Genomic DNA, 23,392 nt, shown 5'->3' on the forward strand with positions numbered 1-23,392 from the left:
CCCCACTCCCTCTCTCTCCCTCCCCTCCATCCTCTCCCTCCATCCTCTCCCGATCCCCTTCCCTCCATCCTCTCTCCCTCCTCTCACTCTTTCTCCCCCCCCCCCGTTAATACCCCATCAGTGAAGCAACGGGTTGTATTTGATTATTGCAAATGTATTTGCACAAAAGAAATGTTGTTCACTGCTCCTTCCCAATTCCATATCCAGGCGATGCATTTCACCATCGCCAGACGCCGAAGGAAAGGGGTATTCAGTTTTCACACCGTTTTCTTATTACTTATGAAATCTAAAGATTTCGTAACTATTTTGATGACTTCCGTTTCTGTTTGTTTGTTACTTACGAAATCTAAATCTAAAGATTTCGTAAGTATATTGATGCCTTCCGTTTCTGTTTGTTTGTTTGTTTGTTTGTTTGCTTGTTTGTTTGTAGGCACGATAACTCGAGAACAGAAGAATCTGCCAATGTCAAATTACACCAGGTGATTCAGGAGGGTGATGGCTTGTGCTATTTAGATTTTGGTCAAAATCGGTCAAAGCTCAAGGTCACAGTGAGGTCAAACATAATTCCATAAATTCTTGTGGAGAAATGGAGTATTTTTGCTTCGCTCGAAGTTACGAGTTCGTTTTAACTTCGATTTTAATTTTGTCTTCGGTTTTTGCGATTGCTTGGGACGCTTAAAACTCGGTTGTCGAAATTCTGGAACAGCCATGAATAACTGATATATATAATAAATAATAAGTCTTTTGTGAGATTCTTCTGAAAAGTAATACACCTATTATCTGGCATATCCTGCTGGTACTGAATCACTTTTTTAAAAAATAAAAACAAAAAAATGGAATTTTTATTAGAAATCTAGTTTTTGTCTGGGACTCATTATCTGCAAACCACAGTGTAAAATCGTAGACCACAATGAATTCAGAATTCAAGCTCCCCTTGGGCTTCTCACTAGTTCATGCTTTTATTAGACAAGGTCAGAGGTCAAGTTGACGATTTCGTAAGTACCAGTCTATGACTGCTTGTTTGTTTGTTTGTTTGTAGGCACGATAATTCGAGAACGGAAGAAGGTACCAATGTCACATTACACCAGGTGATTCAGGAGGGTGATGGCTAGCGCTGATTAGATTTTGGTCAAAATCGGTCAAAGGTTAAGGTCACAGTGAGGTCAAACATCCAAAAAATGATAACTCGAGAACGGAAGAAGCTACCAATGTCAAATTACACCACGTGATTCAGGAGGGTGGTGGCTAGCGCTGATTAAATTTTGGTCAAAATCGGTCAAAGGTTAAGGTCACAGTGAGGGCAAACATCCAAAACATTCGATTTTTGATGGTTTGGTACAGAATCATCGTAGAAACTTCTGGTTTGCGTCGCTACCTTCTCTAGACACGGCCTTTATTTGACAAGGTCAGAGGTCAAGTTGACGATTTCGTAAGTACCAGTCTATGACTGCTTGTTTGTTTGTTTGTAGGCATGATAACTCGAGAACGGAAGAAGCTTCCAATGTCAAATTACACCACGTGATTCAGGAGGGTGGTGGCTAGCGCTGATTAGATTTTGGTCAAAATCGGTCAAAGGTCAAGGTCACAGTGAAGTCAAACATCCAAAACATTCGATTTTTGATGCTTTGGTACAGAATCATCGTAGAAACTTCTGGTTTGCTTCGCTACCTTCTCGAGACAGGCCTTTTATTTGACAAGGTCAGAGGTCAAGTTGACGATTTCGTAAGTACCAGTCTATGACTGCTTGTTTGTTTGTTGTAGGCACGATAACTCGAGAACAGAAGAAGCTAACAATGTCAAATTACACCACGTGATTCAGGAGGGTGATGGCTAGCGCAGATTTGATTTTGGTCAAAATCGGTCAAAGGTCAAGGTCACAGTGAGGTCAAACATAATTCCGTAAATTCACATGGAGAAATGGAGTATTTTTGCTTCGCTCGACGTTACGAGTTCGTTTTAACTACGATTTTAATTTTGTCTTCGGTTTTTGTGATCGCTTAGGACACTGAAAGCTCGGTTGTCGAAATTCTGGTAAAAATCGGATGTTTTGGAGACGTTTTAAGATAGTATAAAAAATATTTCACTCGACGCGTCACGGGTCGTCACGTGATGCAGTGCGCTCGAGCAGACGCATTGTTGAATCATGTTAAGGTTTTTCCGTGTGCGCGCTGACGGTGTTTTCGATAAAGATGGTGTTTAAAAGTCATTTTTTATCCCAATAACGGTTATCGTCGCATGCCTGACTCACTAAGCCGTCGGATTATGTAAAGATTGTTGGTGGATGACCGAATATTACGGTTTTGTGACTGTGATAAAATAATATTAAATAAATGCGTGGAGAAATGGAGTATTTTTGCTTCGCTCGACGTTACGAGTTCGTTTTAACTTCGATTTTAATTTTGTCTTCGGTTTTTGCGATCGCAAAGGACGCTTAAAACTCGGTTGTCCAAATTCTGGTAAAAATCGGATGTTTTGGAGACGTTTTAAGATTGTATAAAAAATATTTCACTCGACACGTCACGGGTCGTCCCATGATGCAGTGCGCTTGAGCAGACTCGTCGTTGAGTTGCGTGGAGAAATGGAGATTTTTGCTTTGGTCGACGTTACGATTTTTGATGGTTTGGTACAGAATCATCGTCGAAACTTCTGCTTTGCGTCGCTACCTTCTCTCGAGACAGCTTTTATTAGACAAGGTCAGAGGTCAAGTTGACGATTTCGAAAGTACCAGTCTATGACTGCTTGTTACTTACGAAATCTAAAGATTTCGTAAGTATATTGATGCCTTCCGTTTCTGTTTGTGTGTTTGTTTGTTTGTAGGCACGATAACTCGAGAACGGAAGAAGCTTCCAATGTCAAATTACACCACGTGATTCAGGACGGTGATGGCTCGTGCTGATTAGATTTTGGTCAAAATTGGTCATAGGTCAAGTTCACAGTGAGGTCAAATATTCGATTTTATGATGGTTTGGTACAGATAACTCGAGAACGGAAGAAGCTACCAATGTCAAATTACACCACGTGATTCAGGAGGGTGGTGGCTAGCGCAGCTTAGATTTTCGTTAAAATCGGTCAAAGGTCAAGGTCACAGTGACGTTAAACATCCAAAACATTCGATTTTTCATGGTTTGGTACAGAATCATCGTAGAAACTTCTGGTTTGCGTCGCTACCTTCTCTCGAGACAGCTTTTATTAGACAAGGTCAGAGATCAAGTTGACGATTTCGTAAGTACCAGTCTATGACTGCTTGTTTGTTTGTTTATGCAGCTAATATCTCAGCCATCCTTTGAGCTTGGAAGATGAAAGTTGGGGACAATGGTGAAGATGTGCTCTTGAAAAAAAGGCATTTTTTTGATTAATTGCTTTATTATTATCGATTTATTAATTACTAATTTATTTTATTTCTCATCCTGGCAATATCTCAGGCATATTTTGAGCTGGGAAGCCAATATTTGGACATGACGATTGCAAAGTGATTTGCTATGAAGGGTATTTTTAATTTATTTATCAATCAATTAATCGATTAATTCTTCAATTATTAGATTAATTACTGAATTTTTAAAAAGTTACAGATTCGGATGAAACAGTTTTGGTTTTCTCTTTGGCAAATAATTGAGAAATTAATTATTTTATGACGATGATTTCCTCATTTTAATTTTGCAATTAATCAATCAATTATTGTACACCGCTCTCTCCCAATTCCGACTCCATGTGCTGCAAGGCGGCATCGCAAGGTGCTTAAGCGCCTTGGCGATGACGCACACTGGAGTATTTGTTATTTATTTATTTGGCATGGGGGCGGTGGACTTTGAATGCACTGCTGCTTGTTTGTATTATGATTGGTGTAAATCATGACAGCACAACAAATCTGTGATGTAAACCTCTGTAACGACGTGTGGAGAGGCGAGGGGAGTGAGCCGAGACACACTAGTTTCGTAAATAAATAAAACAAGCAGTCAGAGACTGATATTTACGAAATCGTCAACTTGACCTCTGACCTTGTCTAATAAAAGCTGTCTATAGAGAAGGTAGCGAAGCAAACCAGAAGTTTCTGCGATGATTCTGTACCAAACCATCAAAAATCGAATGTTTGACCTCACTGTGACCTTGACCTTTGACCGATTTTGACCAAAATCTAATCAGCGCTAGCCAGCACCGTCCTGAATCACGTGGTGTAATTTGAAATTGGTAGCTTCTTCCGTTCTCGAGTTATCATGCCTACAAACAAACATGCTGCCTATCGTGCTGTGACTCATTGGGACTGACTCAATCGGTCAACTTCCCGACCCGGATCTCAACCAATGGTACTCCATCTCTTCTGGATCTGATTTTGACAAATTTCCCTGACAATATCTGCTGCTCTTCTTTCGCTCCAATTGGTTCTTCTGACCACGTCCTTGTCAAAGTGGACATCTCTCTGGCTGTTATCAGAGAACCACCTCACCGCCCTCGAGTCTGGCATTTCACTCAAGCTGACTGGCAGGGTCTCCGAGCAGCCATCAAACTGACAGACTGGTCTCCTATCACTACTTTCTCAAACATCAACTCATCCTGGGAATTCTTTCAAAGAAACTTGCTCTCCCTCATGCACAGATTTATCCCCTCTCGTGTTCAGTTGTCTTACCCTTCCTCCCACCCTTGGTTTACTGAAGCTTGTGGCGAGGCAGTTGTCCTGAAACAACTTGCCTTTGCCTCATGGAAAGCAAACCCAACTGAGGGCAATCTCAGTTCTTTCCACAAAGCTCGGAACAAGTGTGTATCTACCCTCAGGAGAGCCAGAAAACAACATCTTTCTCATCTCAAGTCTGAACTCTCAAACCTCTCTCCCTCTCCTCAAAATCCTGGTGGCGTTTAATCAAATCTGTTTCTGGTGTATGTTCCCCCTCCATCCCCTCCCTTACCTCAAATGGCCGCACTGCTGATTCCACACGTGATAAAGCTGAATGTCTAAACTCGGTGTTTGCAGCTAAATCTTGTGTCCTAAACCCATCACTATCTCTACCCACTTTACCCAGTCGCACCCAACTGTCCCTGGACTCTGTATCCTTTTCTCCTGACAAGGTGGAGAGCTTGCTTTCAAACCTCGAGTCAGATTCTGCAACCAGTCCAGACGGCATCAGCCCACGTGTCCTCAAAGCCTGCTCTTCTGCTCTTGCTCACCCACTCTCTGTTCTATTCACCCTCTCATTTGCCCACGGTCATCTGCCATCTGCTTGGAAATCTGCTAACATCACTGCCCTGCATAAAAAAGGTGCAAAAACAGATCCCTGTAACTACAGACCAATCAGCCTTCTCCCAATCATCAGCAAGGTGATGGAATCCATCATCGCCTCAGATATGAAATCCTTCCTCTTCTCCAATGGCTTGATTTCCAATCATCAATTTGGTTTCAGACCAGGTCACTCTACCCTGGATATGCTGCTTCTGCTCTCCCATCAATGGATGGAGGTCCTCAATGCCAGACAGGAAATCCGAGCCGTATCCCTGGACATATCACGTGCTTTTGACACAGTCTGGCACCCCGCCCTACTCACCAAACTCTCTTCCCATGGTATTCAAGGCCATCTCCACTCATGGCTCGCAGACTTCCTCTCCTGTCGCAGTCAACGTGTGGCACTAAATGGAGTTCTTTCATCCCCTCTTCCTGTGCAGGCTGGAGTTCCTCAAGGTAGCGTTCTGGGCCCTGTTCTTTTTCTGGTTTTCATCAATGATCTCTCGGACTCTCTGGAAAATCCTCTATTTCTCTTTGCCGACGACTCCACCCTCTGCCGTACCATCTGTCATCCCTCAGACCGGCAAGCAGCAGCTTCTTCACTCACTGCAGATCTGGATAAAATCACAAACTGGTCCAACACGTGGAACATGTCTTTCAATCCAGACAAATCTCACACTCTCACTATGTCTCTTCGAAAGGACCGTTTACAAAACCCCCCCATCCACTTTCTCAACAATCCTCTGGAAGAAGTCTTTTCTTTCAAGCTTCTAGGTCTTACTATCTGCCATGACCTTTCCTGGGAAAGTCACATTTCCAACCTCGCCTCAAAAGCCAGTCGCCGACTGGGAATCCTCCGTCGTGCTAAGTCCTTCCTCGGCCCTATTGAGCTCCTGACCACTTACAAAGCTTTTGTCCGTAGCCTGATGGAGTACTGCTCTCCCCTCTGGGCTGGTGCTCCTGCCTCCCACCTTTCTCGGCTTCACGCTGTCGAAACCAGGGCATTTAAGATCATCGGCATCTCCCGCAATGAAGCTGAGTCTTTGGGCCTCTCACTCAATCACCGCAGGTTGGTCGGTGGTCTTTCTGTCTTCTACCGACTCCTCTCCAGCCTTGCCCCCCCCTGCTTTCTCTGCGATTTGTCCCCACCACATTTCCACAGGGCGCTCAAGGTCCGCCAACAACCCCCTTCTGGTAAAACTACCAAAATCACGAATCACTGCTCATCTTCACTCTTTCATTCCTCTTTTTTCCCGCCTTTGGAATAAACTTCCTCACTCTATTCTTTCCCATTCTTCACTCCAGGCTTTCAAAACAGCTGTTCACCACCACCTCTTATCTTCCCCCATCCAAATCCTCGATCTTTTCTACCCCCGATAATCCACCCAAGCCCACTTCCTTCATTTCTCCTGCTTTCCTTCCTGAAAGTCCCTGAAATGTCCATCTTCTCTTCGCCATGTTCCCCGTCCCATCCCCATCCCTCTCCCTTCCACAGTTCACCTAATGTGTCTGTTCCCCACTGTTTTGTCCCTTCCACTCCCGCCCCTCTTGTCTCATGCCTCCTTGCTGTGAGTTGTGTGTTAGCTCTCATACGAGCCTCGACCAAGGTATACAAAAAAAAACAAAAAAAACACACACACACACACACACACACACAAACAAACACACAAACAGAGGACGGAAGTCATCAACATACTTCCAAAATCCTTAGATTTCGTAAGTAACAAATAAATAAACAGGCAGTCATAGACTGGTACTTACGTAATCGTCAACTTTACCTCTGACCTTGTCTAATAAAAGCTGTCTCTTGAGAAGGTCACGACGCAAACCAGAAGTTTCTACGATGATTCTGTACCAAACCATCAAAAATTGAATGTTTGACCTCACTGTGACCTTGACATTTGACCGATTTTGACCAAAATCGAATCAGCGCTAGCCATCACCCTCCTGAATCAGGTGGTGTAATTTGACATTGGTAGCTTCTTCCGTTCTCGAGTTATAACTTTTTTTGGATGTTTGACCTCACTGTGACCTTGACCTTTGACCGATTTTGACCAAAGTCTAATCAGCGCTTGCCATCACCCTCCTGAATCACGTGGTGTAATTTGACATTGGTAGCTTCTTCCGTTCTCGAGTTATCGTGCCTACAAACAAACAATCACACAAACAGAGGATGGAAGTCATCAATATACTTACGAAATCTTTAGATTTCTTAAGTCATAAAGTTAAGAAAGTTCTTTGTTTCAAATATGTTGACTTTCCCCTGATGAATGCATCTATTGTTCAATCCTATCTTGTATGGTTATTCTGCAATTTAATTTCAATATCAGTTACATTTGTTTGGACAACCCTGTATCATGGTATCTAATCTAATTAAACTAGGAATTGTGCACTAATCTTTGACCTTCGAGCATGGGTTTGGTCCAATTCTTGATTAGACAGGTATAACCTTCAATTTGAGCCATAAATAACCTCTGCCAAGGTGGAGATCAAAACAATCACTTTCTGTAAGCATTTTGGTGCCATGCCATATTGTCTATATTAGTTTAGTCATGATCATATCTCTCTTTTCCCCAAAAAATTTATATTTACACTTTATTTCAGCTTTTGCAATGCAAGGACTGTCATCCGTGATATAGCATTTCAAGATTTCGTGGACTCGTGCAAGAAACCACTGTATAAGTACGCATCCAGTGTGCCCTATTAACAATTATTGATCATACAAACGTGGAAGAATTTGCTGTCATACACTGTAGGTGATGAACTCTCTGGCTCTCTGTAGGATGACAAGTCTTGTGATCTGGTATCACAACTGATGACTCCGATTGATTGATTGGGTAGTGAGCTCCATAAACAAGTTCACATTACTCATAATCCCGATCCTGATGGAGGTGTTTCTAGCTTAAGGGGCTGTCACACCTTGACGATTTAGCCAGCTTATGCCGACGTATGAAAAATTTGTCTAAAATGCTGGCACATGTCGAATACGTTATGGGTAAGTTTTGTATATGTTAAGAGCACGCTGGCATACGTCATAGTACGCTGGCATACTTCGGAGTACGCCGATCCCGTCGACAAATTTTAACGTTCTTGAAATTTTTCGACGTATGCCAGCATATGAATCACACATTCCACATACGCTGGCATAAGTTGAAGGTACGCTACGCGATCATTGACACACGTCGACACACGTTACTTGTAAGTTTCTCATAAGTCAAAACATGTCGAGGTAATGTTTAGCATACCCGAAAGTTATTTCTAACCTATGAGTAATGTGTTGTAGGCACGTTACGCGATCGTTGACACACGTCGACACACGTTACTTGTAAGTTACTCATAAGTTGAAACATGTCGAGGTAATGTTTCGCATTCCCGAAACTTATTTCTAACCTATGAGTACTGTGTTGTAGTCAAATTACGCGTTCGTTGACACACGTCGACGCACATTACTTGTAAGATACTCATAAGTCGAAACACGTCGAGGTAATGTTTAGCATACCCGAAACTTATTTCTAACCGATGAGTAACGTGCTTTGAACCAATGTGTAAGGTATCTCCAACGCACATTGATGTATGTAGACGTATTTGACGTCTTCCGGACGACCACAGAACTGAACGTGTTTCTAACTTGCAGCTACTGTATAATGGCATATTGGCAGCATTTAGGGGGATTGGTATATAAAAATGGACTTCACACAGGTGGAACCCGTCAGTGTTTCAGACTCTGTGGTGAGTACATGTCCATGTCATCTGAGAGATGGAGGATCCGGCAAGGCTGAGACGACAATACCTACCTGTCCTCCAACATCAACATGACCTCATCGATTTGACAATGTACCAGTTGCACGCCAATAGAGCCAGGAGAAGAAGAGCTGAGTGGAGGAGAAGGAACTGGGTGAGACCATGGATCGGGAGGCGACGGCAGTTTGGCATGTATGACCAGCTCATGGTGGAACTCCGTAACGAGGACCAAGCATCCTGCACCAACTTCCTGCGTATGCCCCAAGCGATTTTCGATGAGCTGCTAGCCAGAGTGGGTCCAAGGATAACCAAGCAGTACACCTTCTACAGGGATCCGCTTGAGCCTGGCATGAGGCTGGCACTGACTTTGCGTCACCTTGCCTCTGGAAACAAGTATGCTTCGATGAAGTTCGGATGGAGGGTCCCTCATAACACCCAGTCCGTAGTGGTCAGACAAGTCTGTCAAGCCATTATTGACGAATACGTGGATGACGTGCTGGTTTGCCCAAGTACTCCTGATGGTTGGTACGCCATAGCTGACAAGTTCTTCCAAAGATGGAACTTTCCCAATACATGTGGGGCACTTGACAGGAAGCACGTGGCCTGCAGCTGTACTCCAAAGAGTAGGTCCCAATACTACAACTATAAAGGATTCTACTCTATTGTTCTCATGGCGCTTGTGGATGCTGACTACAAAATCATTTGGGCAGATGTCGGCGGTACTGGATCAGCATCGGATGCGCAGATATACAATGACTGTGAGCTGAAGGAATGCGCTGAAGACGGTACCCTTGGTTTCCCTGACCCTGAGCCTTCCAAACGACAACCAGGACGTACCTTACTTCTTCATCAGTGATGATGCCTTTGCCTTAAGACCAACCATGATGAAGCCATACAGCCTCCAGGGAATGACGAATGACCAACGCATCTTCAATAACAGGCTTAGCCGAGCAAGGAGGGAAGTAGAAAATGCATTCAGCATCCTGGCTAACAGATTCCAGGATCTGCAAAGTACCATGCAGCATCACCCCTCCACTGTCAAACTCATTGTCAAAGCATGCTTGATCCTGCACAACCTCATGAGGACCAGGTAATTCATGTTTCCATAGCATATATTATACAGTTTACAATGCAATTTAACTTTTAGCCTATGCTTATAAAAATTTTCTGATTTACCTTAAATGTTATATGTATCATTATATTACTTTTTATTGTACAGCGCATTACAATATATGTTTGTATTATAGGTGCACTTTAGAAGTAAATAAAATAAAATTCAAATTTGAAGCACCCCGGACTACAGAACCAGCAGCTTGACCGGGCAGAGAATGAGATACGCGACCTTGTTCCAGCAGCATGGCGAGAGGGACATCACTTGGAGGATACACAGACAGCAACTGGCCACAACACTGCCTCCAAGGACGGAAAGAAACAGAGGAATCTCCTCAAGCACTGGGTTCACGCCCCAGCTGGCGCAGTTCCGTGGCAAGATAGGATGATTTAGATATTTGTGTTACTGCATTGTTCAGTCAATAAAGGACCTCAGAGACAGTAACATTCCTCTTGAAATGAACATCGTTTCATTGATTTAGAAATGTTAAAGACATAAAGGATAAGGCCATAATTTATTGGCTGCTCTTCGAGCACCCTTATTCTGGACATTTCCATCTGTCTGTCTGTCCGCGAAACTTTGGTCAAGCCTAGGGGCTCAACCACTCAACCAATTCCAATGAAATTTCGTAGGTAGGACCAATACTTCTGGGAATCGTGTGCTTTCGAATATGGGACCCCGGGCCCTAACAACGGCATAGCAACGGCCCTTTAAAGTGGTCAAAAAATAGAAAAAGTCAAAAAATAAATCGAAAAATCGAAGCTTACAGTTCTGTGCACAATCTATCTAGCTCCCTTCATGGCAATTTGCAGCCCTAACAAAAAAATATTTGTAGGAGGAGATAGGTTTTGGGCAATTACATGTCGAACATTTCAGAAACGGTTTATTGCGAATATCTCTAAGAGAAAGAGTCTGATTTTGATGAAACTTGGGTGAAATGTGTACAATGTGGCGAGCATGTACACAAAAATAAATGGTTGCTATGCACAACTCCGCTGCTCAGCAACAGCTAAAATTCTTTATCGTACATCGTACACTTATTGTGGACTGTACCAAAAAATCAATACCTCCGAAACTGGACCTCCGAGGGACCAGTTTTTTTATGTGCCCAAGGAGAATGTCTTGCAGCATCATATAAAACAAGGACAAATGTGTCCAAGAGCAGCGTCCTAAAGGTTTTGTCGTCTCAAAAAAAACAAAAAAAACAACAACAACTTCCAATATTTTGTCACGTGCCTTGATTAAGCCAATAGCGAGACCCGTCATAGTGTATTTATGTATTTACGAACTATAGTGTATTTACGAAATAAATAATGTTTTACGAAATTACAATACATTACATGGAATAATCTTGAAATAGTAACGTGAACTTTTCCAAACTTTAAAGCAAATGTCCGAATATATTTAAAAGTTCATGATAGACGCTCTGAAAAGGCACCCTAAATGTGAGGATGTGTACAAGCGTTTAATATTTAAGGAGATCTGGATGGTGTATATAAAAGAGGCGAGTCCTAATATAAAGGTTTTGTTTTTCACAAGAACATGAAGAAGAGGAGGAAGAAGAAGAAGAAGAAGAATGACGAGCTCTCTTTTTAGAGCAGAATTCGCGACGCGAGACGCTGCTAAAAATAAAATCTTTAGCGAATAGATAAATGGGATTACCAGGGCTGCCATTTGTTAGTCTCCTTGGAAACATGCCTGAAATTTCGCAAGGCAGGTTTCTGGGCGCAAACTAAGAGGGCGGTGATAATCATATTTATTGTGCTAAATTGATTGATAGCATGTACATGAATATCGGCGAGTCGCGTCAGCCAGCTTTCCATCTAGAGAGAGCAGCCATGTTGCCTACTGGCTTGTTATTGTTAATTATTGTTTATGAATTAAATATTTAAAAAATAACATCAACAAACATCAATAATTTGCACAGCTTTTATTCAGTGCTCTGAAAAATATTGGAACATGATAACACTGGTCAAATGTATATAAAAAAAATGCCACAAACATGGCGAAAACAATGTCTCTGCAAATGTAGAGAAGTACACAACTGTCACTGTCACTGTATGAAGTTGTTCTTCTCTGGGGTGGAGGTGTCTTCAGCTCCACACACGGGGTGCTTGCAGCAATAGGATCGCTGGACAGGCTGAGCATTCCTGAGAGTCCAGAGATGTTGAACATACTCTGACTGCTCGTGTCAAAGGCGCTTGGGCACTGGTTCAGTACCTGGTCAGCCGAGCCTACAGCAGCAGATGCAGAAGCGGAGGTTGGCTGGAACCCATATTGAGGGGGAGGAGGCATCTTGATGTCCCAGATGCTGGCGTTCTCGCGAAGGAAATCGCACATGAGCTGCTCCTCTTGGAAATCAAGACAAAACTGTGTCTTCTTGGCCCTCTTCTTCACAAGGGTTGGCTGAGAGGAGGCGGAGGCCACGCACGCAGCTATCGATGCCACCGACGATGCCCGAGAGGCGTTGGAGCCAGCATCCTCTCTGTCAGAGGGTGAGCGTGGTGGGGAGGGTTTTGGTGATGATGGATCCTCCTTGCCTCCGCGTCCACGGCCATGGCCAGGAGACTTCTTGGCAGCATTCTTTGAAGTTTTCTTCGGCATGACGATGATGTTGACACTTCGATGTCGAGCATGGTTATGATTAAAATCATCGAGCGCCAGCGTCCATTTCAAATAGTCGAGCGGCAGCGATTTAAATCATTGAGCGGTAGCGATTTAAATCGTTCAGCGGCAGCCTATGAATAGCCTACGCCACGTGATCGTCGACGATACGCTGCCGCACGCTATGCATACGTTAGGCTATAGTTGGGCATACGTTGTGAACGCCGACAACACGCTAAGCATTCCTTGGTATAAGTTATCTATAAGTTATCGAAACGTTATGTGTACGTTACTAATACGTTATACATTTGTCCAACTCGTTATGAATACACCAAAAACTGGAAAAAAAACATCAATAGTTCAGCGTAGAAAAACATTTAAAAAAATAAAAATAACATGGAGTCTGGAGCACTGACGGGTTACTCCTGTGAAGCCCATTTTTATATACCAATTCCCCTAAACGCTGCCAATATGCCATTATACAGTAGCTGTAAGTTAGAAACACGTTCAGTAAGTTCTGTGGTCGTCCAGAAGACGTCAATCAAATACGTATACATACGTCAATGTGCGTTGGAGATACGTTACACATAGGTTCAAAGCACGTCACTCATAGGTTAGAAATATGTTTCAGGTACGCTAAACATTACCTCAATGCATTTCGACTAATGAGTAACTTACAAGTAACGAGTGTCGACGTGTGTCAACGATCGCGTAACGTGCCTACAACTTATGGCCAGCGTATGTGGAACGTGTGCGTCATACGCTAGCATACGTCGAAAATTTTTCAACATGCTGAAAATTTGGCGATGTACTCGGCGTACTACGACGTATGCCAGCGTACTTCAGCGTGCTCTTAACTTATACAAAACTTACCCATAACGTATTCGGCAAATTTTTCAAACGTCGGCATATGCTAGCTAAAACATCAAGGTGTGACAACGGCTTGACACTTTGATGTCTATTGCGGTGATGATTTGAATCGTCGAGCCGCAGCCTTTTCATAGGCTACGCCACGTGATGGTTGGCGATACGCTGCCACGCGCTATGCGTAAGTTAGACTGTCATTGGGAAAAGGTTGTGAACGCCGACAACATGCTCAGTATTCGTTGATATAAGGTATCTATATGTTATCGAAACGTTCTGTGTATGTTACTAATACGTTATGCATACGTCCAACTCGTTATGGATACATCCAAAACTGGAAAAAAACATCAATAGTTCAGCGTACGCCAGCGTTTTACATACATTTTGATACCTTGCCATACGCTGGCTGAAACGTCAAGGTGTGACAGCGGCTTTAATGGCTGCATTAGGAGGAAAACATGCTTGGGAAAAGATTTCTCAAAAAAAAAAAACATGACTTAAAGCCAAATGACACGATAGAATTTGCAAGGCTGCTGAAAAAAAAATGGGTGCAAGGATAAAAGAAAAAGATGTAGAAATAAGTGCTATAAATATAAAATTATGTTGACAAACAAATAAAAATAACTAAAGGGAAAAAAAACAAAAATAAGAGAGAACAAAGCAAAGCAAAAAGCAAATTGTGTTTTGGAGCCTTTTGCATATCATTAGCACAATGAAAGGATAAACCAGTCAAAAAGCAAGTTTGAATTTAGAATGAAGGGATTTAGAATGAAGGAATTTAGAATACACAATCCATCACTTAAATCTTGCAGGAACTCAACCAATATGAACCATCAATCCAGGAATATCCTTTTCTTGGCCGTGGGTCACCACTCAAAAGAGCCCATGTGCAGTGGTCCCAATGTTCACAATCTTCGACAGTGCTGTTTCTGCCTTAATGGCTTCCACAACAGGAGAAAATCCTTAATTTTAAACTTCTTTAGTTTAGTGGCAGAGCAGTTATTATGGTTACCCAAGCAGACTTTGTGCAGGTGGAATCTATTCTTTCTGATGCCATGACCATACTGTCATCATACTATGAAGCTAATCACTTGTGTGCCAATCCAAACAAAGCTCAAATCTGTGCCTTCCACCTGAAGAATAAAAACGCAGAACCAAACTTGGAGATACCATAGAATCAGGCTGCATCACGGGAAAAATTCTGTGTACCTTTGGGGGAATCTTGATCGTTCCCTGATTTGCAAAATCCAAATAAGTAAATTGAAAGTAAACGACAGTACCCATAATGCACACCTCAGCAAGTTGGTGAATTCAAAGTGGGGAGCCAACCGAGCAACAATTCATTCAAGAGCATTAGGAATAATCAGTCCATGTCAAGAAGCTAGACCCGGTACTGAACTTGAACTGTCGCATTACTGGCTGTCTGAAACCCACCAATACTGGCCATCTACTGTATGTATATCTGCTTGTTTGTATTGCACCACCTGATATTAGGAGGCGATTGCAAGCCAGATTGAAAACATTAGACAATTAAAGGATTTCAGACACCCTCTTCATGGCCATCCAGTGATCACTCCTTATATATTCCGAGCTCCTTGGCTTATACCTTGCAGGACCTTTTTATCATTATTCCATTCACTAACTGGAACTCCAACCTCATTGAGGCTAAATCTTTGGATGAAAGATTGCAGCTGGCCTCAGAGAATGAGCTAATGAACCTGAAGCCAAAATAAATACGAACGCCAGGCACCGTCTACCATGGATAACCTGGCGCATCCTGAATGGAATGCATGCAAAGGGCAAATTGAAAGGTAAAGGGCAAATATGCTGAGATGGGGATACAATAAGGATGACACCAATTGTGAGTGTGGACTTGGACCCCAAGCTATGAAACATTGAGGTGTGGTGTGTTAGATGAGCCATGTTCGTTAAAGGGTCTTCAGATGCTCATAACAGAGTCCTTCAATGTATCCATCAATGGCAGGCAGTTGTGTGATGACACGAGATGAGCTGCAATTGTGGCAAAGAAAAATTTTCTTGGGGAACAGTGATTCATGTTGTGTAAGAGTGGAGATTGATTTAAGCTGATAGGTCCTTAAAGAGACCAGCATGATGTCAAATCATTTTTTTCATGTGTTGTGATGTGTTGTATCGTACCATCATTGTATGAAGGCTAAGTGTGCATGAAAGGCATTGCACTGTTTCTGTGCTTAAATAATGAAGCTGTAAACTGAACTTGCAGGGGTTATTAAGATCAACATATTGTTCTTCAACCGCTCCTGTCATATTATATTTTATGTCAAGTTGATTTACATTGATAATCAATTTCTAAACTGCAAACTCAGAGCATAAGTTGAGGGATGTTATCATTGAAGAACAATTTGTTGTTGGACGACTTGGTATTCACAAAAGTTGCAAGAATCACAGTGCAGAAAAGGCACAATCGCAAGAAACTCAAGGTTTTGTCATTCAAGACAAATGCTCATAAAGTCAATTACTTTTCAGTCAGAGTGATATTCAAGAAGGACATGCATGTTGTGGTTGCTCAGATGTTAAATATCTTCCATTGCAGAGGAGGGACACAAGTGATTCCTGTGAAGCCTGAATACACCAGATATGACAATCTAGTGTGCTAAGCTTATAATCTTAGCCAAAAGTATTTATTTGGGCTCAAAGCTGATGGATGATATAACCAATTCCCCAAAGTCAAAATTATAACTTGTAATTACCATGTGATTTATTACTTTTCAACATTTCACAATGCTTTAAACAACTTGCCTCCATTTGTCCACTCCCCCACAGAATCCTGCTCAAGTTGATGTGGAACTGTTGATCTGGTGGAGCGGTTGAGTCATATCCACCCACAACTTTAAACTCTATTCCTCCGTCATTGTCAATCTGCCAGTTTATTAGCTCATAAATAGCTAGAGGGTCTCCATTTTCATCAAAGTATATCATCTCATTCATGTTGTTTATAAAGTGTACATTTCGTAAGTAGAAAAGAAGCTGAAAATGTTGTCAGTAAGGTTGGTAGATGAAATTTAATTTTATCTTTCATAATGTTGAAGAAATGATTAATCTCGTTTGCAAAGTGTAAATGCACATGTTTTACGTCATTGCCTGAGACTTTTAGTGGACTTTGCAAATGCATTACACGTGATTCATTAATGGATATCAATCTCATTTACAACAAGTATCACGGCACTCGGTAAAGCACATACCTCTGCCAGGCCATACAGTTTACGTTTTGTATCCCACTGGGATCTGAATCTGGACCTGAACCAAAATCGAATTGGCTTGTTCTTGTCATCGAACCAACTCCTCCACCAACTTTTGTCATAATCTGTCTGAAACTTTTTGAAATATCACACGATATATTTTTGAATTATTATGCCTTATATGGTGTTTTGGAATTATCATGCTATTTGTTGGGGTCTCCATTTGCGGGTTTCAGGAGATGGGAGGGAGTTCTCCCAGAACTCAAAATCTCCACCTCCTATTTTTTGGTGAAGGTCATGATTCATGAACCAAACTTTGAAGTTTTATTCTCATATTCTCAATACAAGGGCTCTTTCCAGGATCTTCACTGAACCTCTGACAGCCTCCACCTGAAGTTTGTTTGTAGTGATATTCATGGGAATGCTTTATAAGTATTTAGTAAGGGGTTTCTTCATCATTCCTGAAGCTCCAACTATCACTGGTACAATTTCAGCTTTCCTCAATTTCCACATCCTCTTGAACTCATTTTTCAGATCCTAGTATTTGGTCATTTTCCTAATTTCGGCGATATTTGTCCAAAGCCATTGGGAACTGAACCCTCAATCAACAGTTCCGTTTTTTTCCTTTTTGTGTTTGAACACCATGTCCGGATGCAATGCTTTGTTTGTAATGTTCACACTTGACGAGACAATCTTGTCACATGTGAGCATTACGTGTTCATTTTGGAGGATCGGATCTGGTTTGTGTTTCCATGAGTGACCTGGGACCTGGATGTTGAAAAGTTTACAGATGTGCCAGTGGATTACTCTGTCGATGTTGTCATGTCTTTTGGTGTACAGCTGCTCCGACATGAGTTTTTTACATCCTGAGAAGAGGTGACTAGTAAGCCTGGTGTTGGCGCAGTGGTTAGGGGCAGCGGCTTGGGATCCAAAAGGTCCTGAGTTCAAGCCCCGTTGGGCCACTGAATTAATACACCAGTGGGTTGACTCAGCCTGTCATCCTTCCGAGGTCGGCGAAATGAGCACTAGTATACTGAGCCGGTGTATACCCTTGTTAAAATAGGTGTACCATATCCCTGTGTCGTAAGAGGCGACCAGGGTTGCGTCAGGAAGGGCATCCGGCGTAAAACATGTGCCAAATCACTATGCAGATCATAATCATGATCCGCTGTGGCGACCCCTAACGGGAGCAGCCAAAAAAGAAGAAGAAGAAGAAGAAGAGGTGACTGGTACTTTCTGTTTCTTTTCTGACAAAACCTGCATTTGTCCGATTTGCTCAATGCCACCATTTTCTTCAAAAACATTGGTGTAATTTCCTTGGTCTTGGGCATTGATGATGACTCGTTCTCCATCCCAACTAATTTTACCTCTTCTTCGCTGTTCCAATGAACCTTCCTTGTCAATCCCTGTTGTGTCAAGCTCTTTTTATGTTTCCTGCTCTTTTGTCATTCTCCCAATTGTTGGAGTATATCTGCTGATATTTATTTTTGCAATTTTCCTTTTTTTCTTTGCAATCATTGGAGCTGTGTTTGTTTCTGTTTTGTTTTCCTGTGTAGCATCCATCATTACCTCCATTGCTGAAGGTGAAGGAGGTTATGTTTTCACCCCTCTCTGTCTGTTTGTTTGTTTGTCTGTCTGTTTGTTTACAAGATATCTCAAAAAGTTTTGGACAGATCCAGATAAAATTTGGTGGGCAGGTTCGGTGTGTCACAAGGAGGAACTGATTATATTTTGGTGAAGATCCAGATCCGGATCCAATGACTAGAATTTATATATATATATATATATATATATATATATATATATATATATATATATATATATATATATATATATATATATATATATATATATATATATATATATATATATATCACAATGTCTTGAAAAGTTGTGGACAGATTCGAATGAAACTTGTATTGGTAGACAGGTTGGGTGTGTGACCACGATTAATTTTTTTCAATTTTGGTGAAGATCTGAATACGGATCTGGATACGATAATTATATAATTTTTAAAGTGATTCTTCACCATTGAGAGATTTGGTAAAAAAACGATATGTAGCATGATATTTATATTACCCTCACCCAAGGAGAGGGTATTGTGTTTGGGTCCGTTTGTTTGTCTGCACAGAACTTTCGAGTTTTTCTCTGCAACCGCTTGTCGGATTGAGACGAAATTTTCACTATTGATGCAACTACTGATTTATAATGTTTTAATGATAATTATGAGGTCATAGGTCACGTGGTATGGTCGCCATGTTGGAAAAACGAAAAAAAATTGGACCTCTGTATCTTTGAAACCGCACCAAGGAAAAAATTGAAACTTGGCGCATAGCAAGTAATCCTCATGTGGAATGAGAGTGATTTTATTATGACGTCATAAATGCATATGTAGAATGCCACATCCGATCAGTACGAAAATATTTGAGGGTCATCTTGGGATAAAATGATCCATGAAAAAAAATTCAATACTCATCAGTCACGTGATTCGGCAGCCATATTGTTAAAAAAAACCTTTAAAAATCTTCCTCTCTGAAGTGGCTGAACAAGTTGAGGTGAAACTTTACATGTATGTCCATGAGGACTGCCTGTCCATGAGGAACAAAAGGTTCACACATATGAGATCATAGGTCACATGGTTGGCACCCATATTGGATTTACCCAAAAACCTGTGAAAATACACCATTCAAGAGAAGTCCTGGTGGGGGTCTGCAATCTCTGATGGCTCATTAAAAAAAAAAAAACCTGCCATTTTACTGCCATTTTTCCTTGCTGGACAGGGGTTAGCTTTTTTGGGGTTCCATGCAAGCATGGTTCCCTTGTTGAGGCAATGTTTTATGGCAGGATGCCCTTCCAGACACCAACTCTGGTCGCCTGTTATGACACACAGGGATATGGTACACCTATTCTAACCAGAGCATACACCGTGAGCAGTACACTGGTACTCATTTTGTCGACCTCAGAAGGATGAAAAGCTGATTCAACCCCCTGCTGTTAATCCAGTGGCCAACGGGGTTCGAAACTCAGAACCCTAGGATGCCAAGCTAACCACTTGAACCACTAAGCCAACACCAATCTCTGATTGCTCTTTTTCTTGTTCAAAAATGTATTGGGCCCGATATGTTCTCGTGGATCAGGTATTACGTGGCGGAGGTATGTGCTCTACCAAGTGCCCTTCTAGTTTGCACCTGTTTTTGGAAGTTTGTTGCACATTGGATCAACAACCCCTTTTCTGGTGTGTTATTTTCTTGCTCATGTACAGATCTCATCCGATAGTCTGTTTATCTTTTCACATACTCTGCGAGTCCCACACACATTGTTCTGTGTACTTAGTTAAGCTCCATCAAACCACCTCCTCCCTCTCGCCTCGGTAAGTACAACCTCGGTTTGCATTTGTTTTTATAGAATAGCTTGTGAATAGTTAGAAGTTTCCTTGTTTTGGTGCTGAGAGTGTTGATCTCCAATCGTGACTAGTTTATAATTGCACAGCTATATTGGAATATGGGAACTGCATGTTGGTTTACCTCTTTGGTGTTCTTTCTTGGAGAGAGGGAATGACTTCAGAGCTAGTATTATTCTGTGCCGGTACTCTTTTCTGATTATTTTACTGTCACCTTCTAAGATACCACATTGTATCTTTACTCCTGGGATTTCAATCTTTCCTTCCACGTAAGGTAGTATCAGACTTGTGTTCCAAAGCGTCATTGCTTTCTCAATCAGTGTGACTATCTGTGGGTCAATTTTCTATACTTGCATGCATTTTATAACCCCTGAATGTGGGACACTATCAAAGGCTATTTTGTAATCTATCCAGGCTGTGGATTAGTAGATTTGTCAGAGCTTGCAGTTTTCGAGTATGGTTTTGTTTTACAATAAATGGTCTACTGTTCCATAACATCCCCTTTTATATCCTTTCTGCTCTGCCTCTAAAACCTCTTGTTGAGTGAAGTGGTTGAAAAGTGCATCGGTGATTACACCTCTTAAAAGTTTGCAAGTTGTTGGTAGGCATGTTATTGGTCTATGTTTGTTGGGTAGATGGGTTTCTTCAGATTTGGGAAATCAGAAAAGTGTTGCCTTCTGTGAACCACTCATCCATTGACCGTTTCCCTTGGATGAGTTTGTTAAATGCTTGAGTGTAGTGAGGGTGTGGGGCATGTAGTTGCTTTCGTCAGAAGTTCGAAATCTGATCCAGGCTTGGGCATTTGAGGTTTGGTTCCTTGTTCCATTCTTTTTCGTCGTCAAATATACCTACCTTTCCAAAAATTTTCTGTGTCCTCTTCTTTTTTTCGGTGGATTTGCCACATTTTGTTTCTGTGTCCCGAGAACTCAGTGGAACTTTTCCGGGTTGTTTTCAAACTGTTGATTTTGATTTTCTCTGTTGTTGGCCTCATCATATTTTTTATATTCCTTGCTATCTGTTTTATTTGGAGTTTACTATGGGGAGCTAATGGGTCTGGTACATTGTTTTACATGTTGTATTTCTTTTTTCAAATTTGTCTGATTCTTTTCATGAGCTTTAGACTTCTGTTTCCCTGTTGAATTGTTCTATTTGTCCCGTTTCCACTCTCAGTCAGTCTCTCTGCTTCTCTCGTCTCTGTTTCCATGGTGGTGTTTTGTGTTGGGTCAGATTATAAGATCTTTTCTTTTTTTTTCTGTGTCGTTATTTTCCTATTATTTTCTCTTGGACATACAGTGCTGCTGCAAAACTCACATCGTTGATTTCTCTTAAATTATATGAGTTTGGGAGCATTTTAATGACTGCTTGATTTACACTCCTGACTTGTATCTTCAATTGTTTTTTGTTGTTTGTGATGCTACATATTTTTGAATTATCATGCCACGTATCAGTTTTTGAATTATTATGCCATATATCATTTTTGAATTATCGTTCTGTATATTTTTGAATTATAAGCCTGGTGTGTTGGCGCAGTGGTTGGGGCAGTAGCTTGGGATCCAAAAGGTCCTGAGTTCAAGCCCCGTTGGGCCACTGAATTAATACACCAGGAGGTTGACTCAGCCTGTCATCCTTCCGAGGTCGGCGAAATGAATACCAGTGTACTGGGTCGGTGTATACCGCGGTTAAAATAGGTGTACCATATCCCTGTGTCGTAAGAGGCGACCAGGGTTGCGTCAGGAAGGGCATCCGGCGTAAAACATGTGCCAAATCACGATGCGGATCATACGGATGATCCGCTGTGGCGACCCCTAATGGGAGCAGCCAAAAGAAGAAGAAGAAGATATTTTTGAATTATAATGCTGAATATCATTTTTGAATTGCCATTCTATATATTTTTGAATTTTGATGCTCCATATCATTCTTTGAATTATCATGCCATATATCATTTTTGATTTATCAAACTGCATATTTTTAAATTATCATGCTATATATCTTTTTTTGAATTAACATTCTGTATATTTTTGAATTATCTTCTTCTTCTTCTTCTTCTTCTTCTTCTTCTTCTTCTTCTTCTTCTTCTTCTTCTTCTTCTTCTTCTTCTTCATCTTCTTCTTCTTCTTCTTCTTCTTCTTCTTCTTCTTCTTCTTCTTCTTCTTCTTCTTCTTCTTCTTCTTCTTCTTCTTCTTCTTCTTCTTCATCTTCTTCTTCTTCTTCTTCTTCTTCTTCATCTTCTTCTTCTTCATCTTCTTCTTCTTCATCTTCTTCTTCTTCATCTTCTTCTTCTTCATCTTCTTCTTCTTCATCTTCTTCTTCTTCATCTTCTTCTTCTTCATCTTCTTCTTCTTCATCTTCTTCTTCTTCATCTTCTTCTTCTTCATCTTCTTCTTCTTCATCATCTTCTTCTTCTTCATCATCTTCTTCTTCTTCTTCTTCTTCTTCATCATCTTCTTCTTCTTCATCTTCTTCTTCTTCATCTTCTTCTTCTTCTTCATCTTCTTCTTCTTCATCTTCTTCTTCTTCTTCTTCATCTTCTTCTTCTTCTTCTTCTTCTTCTTCTTCTTCTTCTTCTTCTTCTTCTTCTTCTTCTTCTTCTTCTTCTTCTTCATCTTCTTCTTCTTCATCATCTTCTTCTTCTTCTTCTTCTTCTTCTTCTTCTTCCTCTTCTTCTTCTTCTTCTTCTTCTTCTTCTTCTTCTTCATCTTCTTCTTCTTCATCATCTTCTTCTTCTTCTTCTTCTTCTTCTTCATCATCTTCTTCTTCTTCTTCTTCTTCTTCTTCATCATCTTCTTCTTCTTCTTCTTCTTCTTCTTCTTCTTCTTCTTCATCTTCTTCTTCTTCATCATCTTCTTCTTCTTCTTCTTCATCATCATCTTCTTCTTCTTCATCTTCTTCTTCTTCATCATCTTCTTCTTCATCTTCTTCTTCTTCATCTTCTTCTTCTTCATCTTCTTCTTCTTCATCTTCTTCTTCTTCTTCTTCTTCTTCTTCTTCTTCTTCTTCTTCTTCTTCATCTTCTTCTTCTTCATCTTCTTCTTCTTCATCTTCTTCTTCTTCATCTTCTTCTTCTTCATCTTCTTCTTCTTCATCTTCTTCTTCTTCATCTTCTTCTTCTTCATCTTCTTCTTCTTCATCATCTTCTTCTTCTTCATCTTCTTCTTCTTCATCTTCATCTTCTTCTTCTTCTTCTTCATCATCATCATCATCTTCTTCATCTTCTTCTCAGCGGATCATCCGTGATGATCCGCATC

General features: G+C 41.2%; 1 protein-coding gene across 1 annotated transcript in view; it reads right to left on the minus strand.

The window, feature by feature from the left end:
* Window positions 1-23,392, minus strand: part of LOC147034933 (vomeronasal type-2 receptor 1-like) — a 93,891-nt gene that overhangs the window by 38,285 nt on the left and 32,214 nt on the right. Inside the window, exons 4-6 of the mRNA XM_085859447.1 lie at window positions 16,249-16,535; window positions 12,102-12,546; window positions 9,847-10,026 (exon numbers count right to left, since the gene is read on the minus strand). Of these exons, the coding sequence (XP_085715573.1) occupies window positions 9,847-10,026; window positions 12,102-12,546; window positions 16,249-16,535 (912 nt within the window). The remainder of the gene's footprint in view (window positions 1-9,846; window positions 10,027-12,101; window positions 12,547-16,248; window positions 16,536-23,392) is intronic.

Source organism: Eptatretus burgeri, chromosome 1 (genome assembly GCF_056783735.1).
Source record: "Eptatretus burgeri isolate ZD-2024b chromosome 1, Ebu_testis_v1, whole genome shotgun sequence".
NCBI lineage: Eukaryota > Metazoa > Chordata > Myxini > Myxiniformes > Myxinidae > Eptatretus > Eptatretus burgeri.